The sequence below is a fragment of the Glandiceps talaboti genome, chromosome 14, assembly GCF_964340395.1.
Source record: "Glandiceps talaboti chromosome 14, keGlaTala1.1, whole genome shotgun sequence".
Taxonomy (NCBI): Eukaryota; Metazoa; Hemichordata; class Enteropneusta; family Spengelidae; genus Glandiceps; species Glandiceps talaboti.
In genome coordinates, this window is record NC_135562.1 from 19,601,529 (window position 1) to 19,617,269 (window position 15,741).

Below are 15,741 nucleotides of genomic sequence, written 5' to 3' on the forward strand. Positions count from 1 at the left end.
ACCCTCACATAAAGATGCTCACAGGAAGCCTGGGGTGTTATGGTTATGTCACAACAGTCCAAAATATGTCCCCCACATCTACATACATACATTCATACATACGTTACATACGTTACATACATACATACATACATACATACGTACGTACGTATGTACGTACATACATACATACACACACACACACACATACATACACACACATACATACATACATACATACATACATACACACATACATACATACAGACACACACACATACATACATACATACATACATACATACATACATACATACATACATACATAAATACATATATGGACACATACACCCTGTGATGTGCAAGAGGCTTCACTTTTTGTATTTGACCTTGTCAACAAAAAAGTGATTTAGTTTCTGCAAGACTTAGAAATGAAATGAGAACACAATAAAACAGGTCAAAATGGCTTTCCATTGTTTAATGATGAAAATGGTACTCTATGTATAGTAAAGACAAAATAAGCCAAAAATCCATTGATATAATATATCTTAGAACTAGAAGTCAGCCACTCAACTCTGTCCAAGACTGTCTCTAAAAGAAAGATATGGCTATTACTGAAACACAATCATTCAACAAGTCAGTAAAACATAGTAATAATAAGTTCTTGTATCACAACCAAGGATTCTTATTTCTTATGTGTAACGTTTTACCTGTTCAGGTCAACAGGCTTTTTAACTGTTCATTTACTGAGCTTACCACTAAGTGGCATAGTGGCAATGACGTGATCCTAGGTGGCATAGTGACAATGATGTGATGGCATAGTGGCAATGACGTGATCCTAGACAGGACAGTTTGAGAATCCTGTTGACCTGTACAAGCAAGACATCACTCATAAGTGAATAGAACTCTTGGTTGTGATACTAGTACAAATTATTACAATATATATATATAGCTATTGTACATTCTCTAAGTACACAAACATTAACAATTCTAAAGTCAGTTCTAAAAACAATAAAATTTTACTCAAATATAATTTTGAGAGACGAGTAGTTATCTTGTGAATTACTTGACTATATCTATATAGGTACAAGGACTTGTTTCAATTTTATTGTCCATGCAATTCCATTGACAAATACCATGACTATGAACACAGCCAATACTAAGGCACATAGAAAAACACAAATAACAACTTGGACACAAAATAAAAATGATAGAATCATGTACCTGGTCTGCAAACACAATGTTTATGAGTAACTACAGCTATGTTATTAGATTAGCATTACTAATTAACTTACAGATCAGTATGAGATGTTTGGCTGGCATTTCAAATTGCCTATTGCCCCCCCCCCCCTTCCAAGTAATGATAGTGCTGTGGTAATTTGCATAACAAAAGCATGCATTGCTATGTCTAATCTCATTGGCTATGATATGCATGACTTTGAATAAGCGCACACACAAAAACCTGTTACTGTTGATAGATTACTAGTATTGGTTTCTAAGTTTGTATCCAAAGTTTTACTTCATTTGTTGAAGTGTACAGGAAAGTCCATGTCAGACATCGGGATAAATGGCAAGTTAACAGTTATTATCATCCATTGCCAGAATGAATGGTCAACAGTTTTCTTCATTTCAATTAGCAGACTGCTTTCCAGAAATAAATGCTAAAAGAATGATGCACAAACTGTGTTGTATTTGGACATGTCCATGTTAATACCAGCGAAAAACTATGACATACATGTGGTACACATGTACAAATGGTATGTTGTATTTGAACATGTCCAAGTTTAATAATACCAGCAAAAAACTATGACATAGTACACATATATGTTGAATTTGAACATGTCCATCTTACTACCAGCAAAAAACTATGACACAGTACACATGTTGAACGTAGAATTTATCAACTTTTTTCTCAGCTATATCATTCAGTGTTATAAATACACTGGACTAATAATTTTTTTTCTAAATAGCTGTTGCTAAGTGTGTGCAGCCACCCTGGTGTTTATTGCTGATATTATCTCAAATGTAAGTTTTAGTGTAACTTCAACAAAGTCTATTAGTGTTGTAGTAAATGTGGAGACACATGTGGAAACTAATACTAGTAATCTATCCATTTCTGGATAAAATATTTTCATTCAAATTTCTCTTTGAAGGACTGTAAGTCTTAAGTCTACACTGAGCTAAAAACTGCACAGCAGCCAATATGACATCATAATGAAGACTACCAGCAACATAGTCTTGGTTATCAAGACTCTGCCACTGAGGGCTCTCTTCCAACACCCCACAGAGTATGGGGCATTACATAAGTAATTTGTGTTAGTTGGAACATGGCCACTGTCAGGATGAAAATGATTCTACATTTCATTTTCATAAACTCTGTATATATTTCATAGAAATCTAGGAAACTTTTGAAAAACTGACTTTGTTAGAAGATTAACTCCGAGTAAAAGCTGCCACCTTGTGATTTTACTACAGAGGTCAGAGGTCATGTGAGTCAGCCTCTCAATACAATCATTTTGTTCCAATCACTGACGTTGTAATGCCCCACACTCTCTGCTGGGAGGGGTGGAACTCAAGAGAGTTCTGGGTAACCGAAACTACCACCAACAGAGAAAATAATTTTATCTTCAGTCCACAGATTGACAACTTTCTTTGAAGAATAAGAGCACTTGTATATAATAGACATTCAGTAAGTATAAATCAGCCTGGTTTAGGGCCACCAATCATGGTCTACATAGGATAAATATTCATAATCAGGGCCTACCAATCATGTTCAAGCTTAGCTTACTCTGCCTGTTTACAAGCCTATCAATGGCAGTCCAGCTTGCAACGTTTTGCATATGTAGGGCTTTACAATCAAAATCAGCCTGTATACAATGTACCTGTGCAGCTGTAGGGCCTACTAATTACAATCTAGCTAAGAGTACTGTGCATATTCAGAGCCTACCAATCATAGCCTCACTTACATGTAGTTTACACTGCATGGTACAGCCAACCAATCACAGTTTAGCTGACAGTACTACAAATGTACACACATGTATTCCGAGCCTACTAATCAAAAGCCAGATTAATTTTATAATATGGTATGGCCTGCCAATCACAGTCGAGCTTCAATACATGTACATCAGAGGGACATTCACTGTCTAGATTACATTTTTTGCAGTTGACACTGCATGGTATGGTCTGGTAATCATGGTCGAGCTTACAGTATGCGTTCAATGCATGTTTATAGTTTATTAATCACAGTCCAACTTAGTTTAAATTGTTCACTATAAAATATTGATGATATGGTTTTCATGATTTATTAGGATCCTTTGTTCGTCTTCTCTTCTGGGGTGGTGGCAGAGGTTCACATATATCAGCTACAGAAACACAAACATAGAAAGAAATTCATATATATTAGTTTGTGCTCTTTTTTACTTAATACACACACACATACATACATACACACACACATACACACACACACACACACATACATGTACACACACACACACACATGCATGCACACACACAAACACACAAATCTAAACACAAACAACTGCAAATAAATGTTCAAACAATGATTTCAATATACATACTGTATGTATGCACAGCAGCTCAAGAATCCTTTGCAATGCGCTATCCTGATATCAGCACTGGGCTAGCTTAGTGACATGTATTAACCCTTCCAATTGTCAACATATACTGGTAAGGTGTTAGTAACCACCCAGTGTTGGCAATGAGCTACATGTACCCTGGTGGCAACATAAAATGTAGGGCTAATGCAGGTATTAACCCTTCCAATTGTTAACACATGCTGATGAGGTATTAGTGCCAAAACAGTGTTAGCACTAAGCTAGCCTAATGTTAACATAGGACTAGTGCAGGCATTAACACTTCCAGTAATTAGTACTTACTGGTGAGGTGTTAGTGCAGTGTTTGCTCTGAGCTAACCTGGTGTTAACATTGGGCTGGTGCTGACAACCCTTTCAGTTGCTAACACAAACTGGTGAGGTGTTAGTGCCAGTGCAGTGTTAGCACTGAGCTAGTCTAATGCTAATCTGATTCTAGCTCAGTCAGAGATTAACTCTTGAGCTCCATTTGATGTCATTTACAAATTGTTTATCTTACCTCCACCACTGGACCTTGTGGTTCTCTTTCTTGGTGGTGACATGGATGCTGGTTCTCTGTCTCTCTGCCCCCGTCCTCGCCTAGCAGGTGACCCCCGACCTCCTTCACTGGGTGATCTTCTGCCACCTCTTCTCCCTCTACCAAATCCTCGTCGTGATGGAGTTTCAGGTTTGACATACAATTCCTCTAACTGTTCCTCTTTCACCTTCTCTCCTTCCTGTTCTGTATTTCCCAAAACTTTCACATCTGTGCCAGTCACTGCTACACATTCACCCTTATCACCTTGTTTTTGCCCAGCCCCCTTTTTTTCCAACTCGGCAGTATTTTGGTTGTCATTCAATTTTTCTTTGTCACCTGTACTTTGAATGTCACTTGTTTTGTTGCCTTGTTTTTGACTTTTGACCTCTGGCTGACTATCTTTGGGTTGATCCATCTGAGCAGCTGATTTGGATTTCACACTATCCTCTGTTACAATCTCACTCGAACTAGTAGCTGCCACAGACATAACCTTTGACCTTTTCTCCATGATAACATTAACACACTCTGCTACAGTTTTCCTTTTCCTTCCCGATATTGGCGTCTCCCTGGCCTTAACTTCTATTGCTGGTATTGTCACAGTTTTATTTTCACTGTCAGTATTTACAGCAATGGCACTGACTTTACTTTCAATACTGTCTTTACCTTTTTCGTCTTTGTGTATTTCTGTAGTTGACTTGTTTATCATGATTCTATCTGATTCACAAACCTGACTTGTTGTTGATGCTTCAGGCAAGTTTTTATCACTTTCTGAGTTCTTAGCCATACTGTCCTGATCAACATTTTCAGTTACAGTGTCAGCTGGTTTGTTACTTCTGTCCTCAGTTATTTCAGATTCATCTTTTGGCAGTTTCTGACTTTCTTTCTCTGTATCCATCTTACTGTCATCGTCAAGACTTTTACTCCCTTGACTGTTGTCTCCACCATCCTTTAACTCTTTGTTGTCATGGACACTGTGGTCAGTCTTTTCATCCATCTGTCCATCAGTGTCATCCTTCACTTCTGTTGTCTTGTCTTTCCTCACTACACCTTCCTCAGCATCTTTACCTTGGTGTCGCCTCCCTACATCACTTTTCTGTTTATCTGGATCACATGTGTTGTTTGTTTCATTATTGATTCTCTCCACTTCATTTTTCTCATCAGAAATTTGTGCTGGTATTGGATTTTCAGATTCTGTTTTCATTTGCTCAGAAACATCTCTAGTGGTCTCTCCTGTTGTCACATCCAACCCATCTTTAGCTTTGCTATCTGACTTCTCTACAACACTTCCCTGTTTAGTTTCAACAATGTCTTCTTTAGATTTTTTGCCATGAAACTTTTTAACTGCAGTGTCAGTGATATTTGTTGATGTCACAGCTTCTTCATTGTGTCCTGTAGTCTTAGCTGAAGGTTTAGTGAATTTCTCTGTTTTCATATCGCAGTCAAGAAGTGACAAGTCAATGTGAGGAGTTTCAGTTTCCACGGTTCGTATTATCGCCTTTAATTCTGACATTTCTCCACTTTTTCTTTCTGTCTTTGCTGGTACAGAGTGGTCTTCTGCCTTGTTTTGTTTTTTCTCCACTTCAACTTCTTTAATCATTTGTACCAGCAGGTCACTACCTCCTTTTGATGAAGTGTCCCCTTTCTCTATAAGAGATGTTTTCATTAGTTCACTTGGTACACTGTCAGTTGTTTGACCAATCATGTTCTTTGTATCAGAATTATCTTTGGAATTCATTTCATCATCATTTTTTTTGTCACTGTCTTTACTATCCTCCTGTATATGTGTTGTACTTTCTTGTCCCTTTGGTGCAACAACAATAGTTTCTACAGCAGACAAACTTTCCTGTTTTTTCACATCATTTTTCTGCTCTTCTTTATCATTCTCTTGATCCCCATTACTTGTTTCCATGGTTTCATCTTCAGCTATATCATCCTTATTACTGCTGGCCTGGTCAGGTTCATCTTCTTGGAACATACTCTCAGCAATAGCCGATTCCAAGCCTTCTAGTTCACTGTCTGATTTCACTCCATCTTCAGTCGTTACACTAGAGTCAACTGACTTATCCAGCTTTTCATCTTCAACTTTTTGTTCTCCTTTCTTTGCCTGTGAAATACTGCTACTACTGGCACTACCTTTGTTTTGTACTTCACCCTTGTTATCTTTATCTTCAGCCTTTGTCATGTTATCACCTTTCAAGTCATTATCTACTAGATGGTCTGTTGTTTTATCCAGTCCTATCTTACTCTCAGTGTTCTCTTTAATTTCATCATCTTCTCTAGAATTGTCTACTTCTTTGACTATAGTACTGTCTTTTTCTGTTATCTTTGTCTCTGTCAAAGTTGTTTCTGAAGAGTTTGACACACCTTGACCTTGATCTATCAACACATTTTGACCATGACCTTCAGGCTCCGCCTGCTTTTCATTCACTCCCACGGATTCATTTTCCTTATTCTTCAACTCACTTCCTTGTTCATGTTCCTTTCCTGTGTCTATTTCAGGGTTAGGTTTTGCCTCTTTTACAGGTATTTCTACACTTCCTTCTTTTTCCTCTTGTTTCTCTATGTTCTGTTCTATGGTAGTAACTGGTATCCCATCCCCATCTGCTTTGTTACTACTATCAATGACTGTCGGTGGGTTTGCAATTTCTGCTGTTTTGTGCTGCATTTCTGACAACATCTCTGCAAACATACTCTTACTGTCACTTTTTATCATCTTGCTGTCAATCATTTCTCGACTGTCATTACTACTGCTGTCTGTGGTTTCCATGGAGACTGGAGTGCTGTCTTTAGATCTATCCTGCTGTTGTACTAACAACTGATGCTGTTGAAGCTGTTGTCTACTTTGTTCAAACGACTGTTCCTGATCTTTGCGCTGTTGCTGTTGCATGTCCTGTTGCTTTTTATGAATATCGATATCAGTTAACTGCATTGAGGGTGACTTTCTCAGCAGTTGTTGAGGTGGACCAAGTGATTGGATGGTCTGTCCCTGTTTAAGTCCCTGTTTTTTAAGCTCTTCTAGTTGTTGTTGCTGCTGTTGTTGAAGTTCTTGTCGTTGAAGTTGCTGTTGTTGCAAATGCTGTTGTTCGAGTTGTTGTCTCTGTTTAGATGTAGCTGACTGTAATATAGATTCTCTACCACCAAGCATTGGTCCCTTCAAGTCCCAACCTTTTCCTAGTGGTTTCTGTTCACCACCAGATTTAGTGTTCAAACCAAATGACAGGATCTTCTCCCTCTGCCTCTCAAAATCTGCTTCTGAAAATTGTGATGGAAATTGGGGCATCTGTTGCTGAACACCTTCTGCTAACTGCCTGACAAACTGTGATAGGTTGAGTTGATCGGTTGGCATAGAAAACATTCCTGACAAGCTATCTCGACTACCAGGTGCTGTAAGTCTTGTGTTCGACATCCATGGTGCTGATGGTAGTCTAGGTGGTACACTTTGCTGTTGAACTTGGGGTCTCTGTTGTTGTTGTTGTTGTTGCAGTTTTTGGTGTTGTTGCATTTGCTGAATGTGCTTTTGTTGAAGCTGCTGCTGTTTCTGCTGCTGCTTTTGCTGTTGCTTTTGTAGTTGTTTATGTGTTGGTTGTGTATTTATTGGAGACTTTCGCTGTGGCAGAGGTTGTTGAGGAAGTGGTTGCTGTGGCAACGGTTGCTGTGGCAAAGGTTGTTGCTGGACTTCCTGATGTGCTGGCTGCTTATCGTCTTTCTGAAATTTAGACTGCTGCAAGTGCTGTTGTTCCTTTTGTGGTGGGAAAATATCTTTCTTTTCATTTTCTTCATGCAACTGTGCTTTATTAGTTTGATGCAATGAAACCGACTGACTTGGTGTTGGGGATGATTGCTGTTGCTGTAACTGCTGTTGTTGTTGTAGTTGCTGTTGTTGAAGTGGCTGTTGTTGTTGCTGCTGCTGTTGTTGCTGTTGTTGTTGTTGTTGTTGTTGTTGTTGTTGAAGTGGCTGCTGTTGTTGTTGCTGTTGTATTTGCTGTTGTGGCAGCTGTTGTTGCTGCTTTTGGGGCAGCTGTTGTTGTTGTTGTTGTTGTTGTTGTTGTTGCTGCTTATATTGCATTTGCTGTTGAAGATGTTCTTGTGGTGACTTTGTACCTTGATTTGGTTTACTTCCTGTATTAAAATTCAAATGTTGTTCTTGTTCATTCTGTGGTGGTGTGCCTGAGAGTTCTCGTTGTTGTTGCAAAGACTCTTGAGTTACAGCTGGAAACGGCTCCTTAGAAAGCTGTAGGTTCATCACAGGACCTGGTTGCTTATTAGACACTGGCTTTATAACTTGAGACATGTGTTGGTCTTCTGCAGGTTTCTGTGGTAGAGTCGGAACTTGTTCTTTAGACACATTTTGACCAGAGCCACCCTGTTGTTCTCTTGGTATTGGTGAAGTCATCTGTTTTAGATGTTGATCTTCAATTGGTTTGTTGGCTGCAATTGGTTGTTCTTTTAGCACATGCTGCATCACAGGCTGCATCATTTGGTCATTGGGTAGATGCTGTGTAATTGGTGGAAATGGTGGATGCTGCGGCATCTGACCAAACTGCTGTTGCTGCAAACCATGTTGGTGCATTTGTGCTTCCATAGCCTGTTGCTGTTGCTGCTGTTGTTGTTGTTGTTGTTGCTGTTGTTGTTGTTGTTGTTGTTGTTGTTGTTGTTGTTGGGAAAACTCTTGCATCGCAAAATGATGCTGCTGAGAATGAAGCTGTTGTTGTTGTTGTTGCTGCTGCTGTTGTTGTTGCTGCTGCTGCATTAACTGGTGTTGGAAAGTTTGTTGCAGTTGGTGTTGTGATGATTGTTTAGCAGGTCTCTGAGATTGCTGCATATTTTGTCTTTGAAGTTGAGCATTGTGCATCATCTGTAGGTGCTGCATCAGTTGCATGTGTTCTTGCTGCTGCTGCTGAGGCATCGTTCCAAACTGCTGCTGGTGGGGTTGCTGCTGATGCTGTGGTCTTTGTTGTGGTATCATTCCAAATGAAGGATGCTGCAGAAGCTGTTGTTGTTGTTGTTGTTGTTGTTGCTGTTGTTGTTGTTGTTGTTGCTGCTGCTGTTGTAGTTGTTGTTGCTGCTGTTGGTGTTGTTGCTGTAGCTGTAGAAAATGATCTTGAAGTTGTGCCTGTGAAACAGTTAATTCACCCTCCTCAGCCTTAGAAACCGGTGGGGTACTCTTTCCGGTTAGTGCAGAGAAAGGAAACTGTGTTGCTGAAATGTCACTTTGCAATAAATTAACCAATAATGGACTTGTTAATGTCACATCGTGTCTTTTGAGTAGGTTGTTAATATTTGCAGCATTATTATTTGGTCGAGTTGTTGAAGGGTCAGTGAATGGAAATCGACTTCCTTGCTGAAAATTGCCTGTACTGTCAGGAGAGAGTCCAACCAGATTTAAATTTGGAGGCCTGTTCCTTTCCTGCTTTTCATTCAATGTCATCGGTATGTTTGAAATTGTACCTGACATCATCTGTTCCTGACACAGTTTCTGCATTTGTTCATGTGACAGTTCTTGCTGCAAATTCAGAGGCAACTGAGTTGTGGTCATATCTGCAAGTGAGGCTGCAGCAGCTACAGTAGTGGATTTCTTACGTCTAACACGTTTCTTTTTTGGTGGTGGTGCATTGTTTGTCACCGGTATTTGGGGTTGTTGTGGTGGTGGTGGTGGTGGTGGTGGTGGTAAACCAATGATTGGCAGTGGTCCAACTGGTACTTGAGTGACAGATGATGGTGTCAATTGTTGTGTTATAGGCTGCTGTTGGCTGACTGGTGGAGCTGCACGAAAAGTGACTTCCTGTGTTGTATTATCTTTGGATATTGTTAGATGTATCACACTATCACCTTCAATCTGTACTGATAAAATGCCTAGATCTTTTAAAGCCTGATTTCCACTTCTGGCAAGATCTCGAAGTCGTTGTGCTGCATCACTAGGAATGTTGAAGGTGACACGTACACTGTTCCATGGTTCTATTTTCTTAATAGAGATGTCTTCTTTACCTGTAATTAGATATAATATATGTATTCAATAACCTGAATTGATCAAGAAGAAAGAAATAGTAACATGAAAAAAAATCTTTCGAAAATTTTCGAAAGTTGAGCATTCTACATTTTGCAATTACAAATGTGCATGGCTAGGCTATTACTATTACTAGAATGTCATATAAAATCCACTTTCCCCTTGATTTATTTTCTGTCTGTACCTAAATCTACTACATATGTACTCTGGTGAAATATAAATGTCACAATCCAAAATTTGATTATCTTAAACAACTAGTTAGATATATGTGTAGTTATTCTGAAGATATTTGTACAGTCTTTCCATTAACAATAGAATAAAATACGGCCTTTTGGACAAAACTAAATTTGTTTATTGTTTTCTAAATCTACCATAAAACCTATCCGCATGCAGACGGCAAACAACGAATTTAATTGATGGCACCTAAGTAGTGATTACGGAGTAATAAACATTTTAGAATTTTGTTGTTACAGTGTTCAAGGAAACTGCAACACATCACAAAGTAAGAGACAGGGGAACATCAAATAATGGTGGGTCACTATAGATGTAGATGTATGTACATCAGTGGTACATGTACATATGTATGTCAATTTGAGGACATACTGAGAACAGCTTCATGTACATGTATGTACATCAGTGGGATGTCAATTTGAGGACATACTGGGAACAGCTTCATGTATGTACATCAGTGGTATGTCAATTTGAGGACATACTGGAAACAGCTTCATGTACGTGTGCATGTTAATTTAGGTGACAAATATTCATCTACATGTGTAATGTACAGTTGTACTGTCAACAGCTTATGAACACAAATGAATACATTTTTTGTATTTGTGTCAAATTGACATCCACAAAAAGAGCTAAAACAGTGGAATTAAAAACATTACCCAGTGGCCAATCAATGTGGCATACTTGGTCCAAAATCTTTACCTGTACATAATATGTTTCCTAATGTGGCTTTCAGTGTCTGAAGATGGCCTGAGAGATTAGGATCATCAATGTGACCTTCACATGTCATCACCAACTCTGAATTACAAGTGACTTCCTCCATCTCCTTCCTGATAAAACAAACAAAGAAATATAACAGCTTAAAGGGCTATGTTTCAATCCCAGGACTATACATGTTTAACATGTCCTATAACAACTTAAAGAGCTATGTTTCAATCCCAGGTCATTGTTATATAATAATAATAATGATAATGTTGGGTTCTTATATAGCACTTTCCTACTCCGTGCTCAAGGCGCTTTACAATTATAACCCCTGGCTCAGATCAGAACGGCACAACGGCCCTTTAGTCTTCCCCAACTCCCTGGGGAGCATATAATCCATTGCAGCCATTTAAGCACATAGAATTAAAGCATTGACATTGCAACCTACATCCTACCAGGTCCCCAATTATACAGCTGGGTTAACTGAGGCACAGTTGTGGTTCAAATCTTGCCCAAAGACTTTAGCCACTCCGAAACAAACAGCAGGCAGCGACAGGGCTCGAACCTACAACCTGTAGATTCCACGTCAGTCACGCTAACCATTCACCCTGGTCCCATCATGACTCCAAATATATAAGGATTACACAGGATCATTCTTTTGTTGCAAACCAACATTTTCTATACCTGTACAATGTAGCTCTGCCAAACTGGTTTCACACAAGGATTTTAATCCTAATCTGAAGTAGTGCATAAAATAAGTGTAACTCTACACAATCCCTACATGTACAATGTAGCTTGTACATTGTACTTACACAGTGCCATCCCTACATGTACAAAATGTAGTTTGTACTTACACAGTCTCTTCCATAGCTTGTACTTACAGAGTCCCTTCCCTAGTTTGTATGTACATGTACAGTCCCTTCCCTGGCTTGTACTTTCACAGTCCCATCCCTAGCTTGTACAATGTACTTACACAGTCCCTTCCCTAGCTTGTACTTACAGTCCCTTCCCTCGCTTGTACTTACAAAGTCCCTTCCCTCGCTTGTACTTACAAAGTCCCTTCCCTAGTTTACACTTACATGTATACAGTCCCTTCCCTACATGTAGCTTGTACTTTATACAAAGTCCCTTCCCTAGCTTGTACTTACAAAGTCCCTTCCCTCGCTTGTACTTACAAAGTCCCTTCCCTAGTTTACACTTACATGTATACAGTCCCTTCCCTACATGTAGCTTGTACTTTATACAAAGTCCCTTCCCTAGCTTGTACTTACAAAGTCCCTTCCCTCGCTTGTACTTACAAAGTCCCTTCCCTAGTTTACACTTACATGTATACAGTCCCTTCCCTACATGTAGCTTGTACTTACATGTACACAGTCCCTTCCCTAGCTTACACTTACATGTATACAGTCCCTTCCCTAGCTTGTACATGTACTTACAGTCCCCTCCATAGCTATACATACAATTTATGTACACAGTCCCTTCCCTGGCTTACACTAAGGGACCAATCAGTTTCTCCAGCCTGGGTGGGGGGGGGGGGTGTGGTTTTATTGGGCTTACATTTACAAAAAGTCACTGACACCCACCCCCATTTCTGTAAAACAGAAAACATGACCCCCCCCCCCCATCACTTAATTCTAAAACATGATACCCCCACCTGTACCCCCACCCCCATATACATGTACAATGTATCACATGACAGGTATTTTCTTATCGTGACTCAGTGTGGACTACTTGTCTGTCTTGCAAATACTTTATAACTCGATCCCGGGATAGCACTATCATATAATTATTGACTACACAGGGTAAATATGTTCCAAAAAGAGTTTAATAGCATCTTGACAGTGAAAGGTAGGAGGAAAGCTTGAGAAGAGAATAAGTACAACTCTCATGTGGAGTCCGAAGGGGTCTCCCCCCTAGAAGCCCTGGAGGATTTTTACTCTTAAAAGTCAATTTTGAGAACATATACAATAATATATTCAGACACTTTCAGACAATAATTTTCGAGCTTTACAAGACAACACCGGCATGTAAAAAGCAACTACAGGTACATAGCGTTGAAATATTTTTAAAATATAGTTTGATAGCATCTTGACAGTAAGAGGTAAAGGGAAGAGCTTTGAGACTGTGGTCACATGCATTGCACCAACTACATGTAGTGAATGAGGGGATGCAACATACATGTACAAATGTACATTGTATGAAACCCGAGCCCTGACACCCAAAAGTCAAGTTTATGAGGCTACAATGTACATGTAGCTCAGTGCCAACTCTAGGCATATCATTTATTACTCTTAATCATTCAAAATTAGGGTGTTGAGATGCTAATAACAACATTGGTTGCCAGTGCTAACATCAGGCTGGCTTTAACAATGTATGTGTTAGCAACTGGAAGCGTTAATACCTGTACTGCATCAGTACTGAGTTCTTTGTTAATACCAGACTACATGTACATGTAGCTCAGTGCTAACACAAGGCTAGCACTAACATCTCACCATGTTAGGAACTGGAAGGGTTAATACCTGCAGAACCCTATATTAACACCAGGTTACATGTACTGTAGCTCTGTGCTAACACAAGACTGGCATTATTACAGCAGAAATATTGAAGGGTCGCCAAAAGACTGTGCTATCATACACATTTTATGTTCCCCAAGAACACTTTAGATAGATACATTTGTAAGACACAGGCTTCCCACAGACTAGTCAATACAAAATATAAACAACACCACACTCCTGCCGACAAGCAGGCACTGTATGTGTACATTTTTGTACACACGTCCACGGGGAACCATGCAAGCACACCAAAATCAAATTCTTGCTAGTTTCAATTTGTAATATGTAAAAAGCTGACCATGCAATGTGATGACATGAAATAGCTTGTTGGATGGTATTGTTTATATTTGTAATGAGTGGTCTGTGGGAAGCCTGTTTCTTATCTATCTAAATTGTTCTTGGGGAACATAAAATGTGTATGATATGCATGTACATGTAGTCTTTCGGCAAACCTTCAATATTTCTGCAGTAACACCTTACCAGTATGTGTTAGCAGCTAATGGCAGGTAAATCTTATACCCTGTAGATTAGCATTAACTTTACAGGCCAGGATTTCAATTCCAGGTTCTCACATTAGTGTTATCTTTATAAATTATTTATCTTATTATTTATGTACTTATTTATTTATAAATGGCAATGCATCCACCATTATATGGGTTTTCATGCAATTGCAAAATATGATAAATACAAATTTAAAATACAAATACACATGACAAATACAAAAAATTATGCAACAATATTGAACACCAAAAGAGGAGTGGGAGAATGCAGAAGTCATTAGATTGATGAACTGTTTGCAACGAATAGTAATGCCCTGTATGTGAAGGATCTGGAGTGGGCTTTCGGAATGTGGAAATTAGTCTTTGTGTTGTGTTGATGAATGGTACAATGTATCATTGGTTATTATACATATTATTAGTTCAGATACATTTTGTCGATATATGATGGAACTTTGTTATCAGTGGAGAAAGCCATGAGGATTACATACAATTCTTCTTCTGTTCATGGCCAACTTTTTTCTAGAGCTCTGCCAGACAACTGTTTTCCACAACAAAATTTTAATCCCTTTTCTAATTGGGCCTTTAATACTATGCTATCCCTGGCAGTGTTACATGTGTATACAAATGTATGTGTGTATTGTTCACCTAGTTGACACAGTACAGGAATATTCCAATCACAGTCCATGTACAGGGTTAGTAACTCAAAATCTACTTATAGCAGTCGTATTCATATATTTTGGAGCACCTAAAGAAACGTCCTGCAGTAAGGGAATTTTTTACCCATAATATTTGAACCAATTCTATTGTTTGTAGATGAATTACTGGTCCGGGAACGTTATTTTTACGTGACCCGGAAGTGTGGGTTTAAGCAGGTAGGCCGATCTTAAAATTAATCTGTAATACTATTTCGATATCACCAACAACGAAGGAACACTTGGGAAGGTCAAGATCGCCACGGCGGCCAAAGAGCGGAGAACAAAAATATTGGCGGGGGTCAAAATGTTACATTATGTCAACACAGAGCTCTCGTGTAGTGATGTGTATGTTTTTTTCGTGTGAACATGCACCTCAAACTTGTCCAAGTACTGATGTGCTATATATCAAAACAACGCATTCTGGGATATATTATTTTGCGAAAATGCAATTTTAAAGATGTGTTAATTACCTTGGTGTTGTCTGGACATGTACGGGCATCCTCATTCACTCCAAAATGCACCTTTTCACAATTATAATCGTGATGCTTTCATTTCTCGCCATACGTTATCGGTACACTGAGCATGCGCATGGATGTTTTGCATTTTTTAGAAAGAGTCTCTCTCTCCATCTCCAGAGGGCGTTGTTACAAGCGTGCGTCAGGCGTGCAGCACAGACGCTTGACATCATTCCACACAGATGATGATGGCATGGGCACGCGCTTCAACAACACTGTCACCTGTACACAAATATATAAATGTGGGAAAGGGTTGAAGCTTCCCAGGCCAAACAATTCTAGTCAAACCACAACAAATCAAAAACCACAAAATCAAACCCCAAATACACAACACCTTACGATCGACAACATAATTGAGTAACCTCACAACTAAAATAGAGAACACCGAAGACGCAAATTAAAAAGATACGCTCAAAAGTATACAATTTTTTTGCC

At 39.0% G+C, this 15,741-nt stretch overlaps 1 protein-coding gene across 1 annotated transcript; it reads right to left on the bottom strand.

Annotated features, from left to right (window-relative positions):
* Nucleotides 1-450: 450 nt before the first annotated feature.
* LOC144445389 (uncharacterized) lies at nt 451-15,349 on the bottom strand. Its single transcript, XM_078134928.1, has 6 exons — nt 15,262-15,349; nt 11,045-11,172; nt 9,129-10,095; nt 8,912-9,059; nt 4,093-8,659; nt 451-3,341 (listed from the first exon to the last, which is right to left on the bottom strand). Exons 1-6 carry the CDS (start codon nt 15,294-15,296, stop codon nt 3,274-3,276), a joined length of 5,913 nt encoding a protein of 1,970 aa, XP_077991054.1. The 5' UTR covers nt 15,297-15,349; the 3' UTR covers nt 451-3,273.
* Between the last annotated feature and the right edge of the window lie 392 nt (nt 15,350-15,741).

Excerpts from the sequence above, each read along its gene's own strand:
- LOC144445389 (XM_078134928.1), bottom strand. The coding sequence starts at position 15,296 with ATGAGGATGCCCGTACATGTCCAGACAACACCAAG. Across the intron at positions 11,173-15,261 it reads CATGTCCAGACAACACCAAG|GAAGGAGATGGAGGAAGTCA; the intron begins GTAATTAACACA and ends TTGTTTTATCAG. Across the intron at positions 3,342-4,092 it reads CACAAGGTCCAGTGGTGGAG|CTGATATATGTGAACCTCTG; the intron begins GTAAGATAAACA and ends GTGTTTCTGTAG.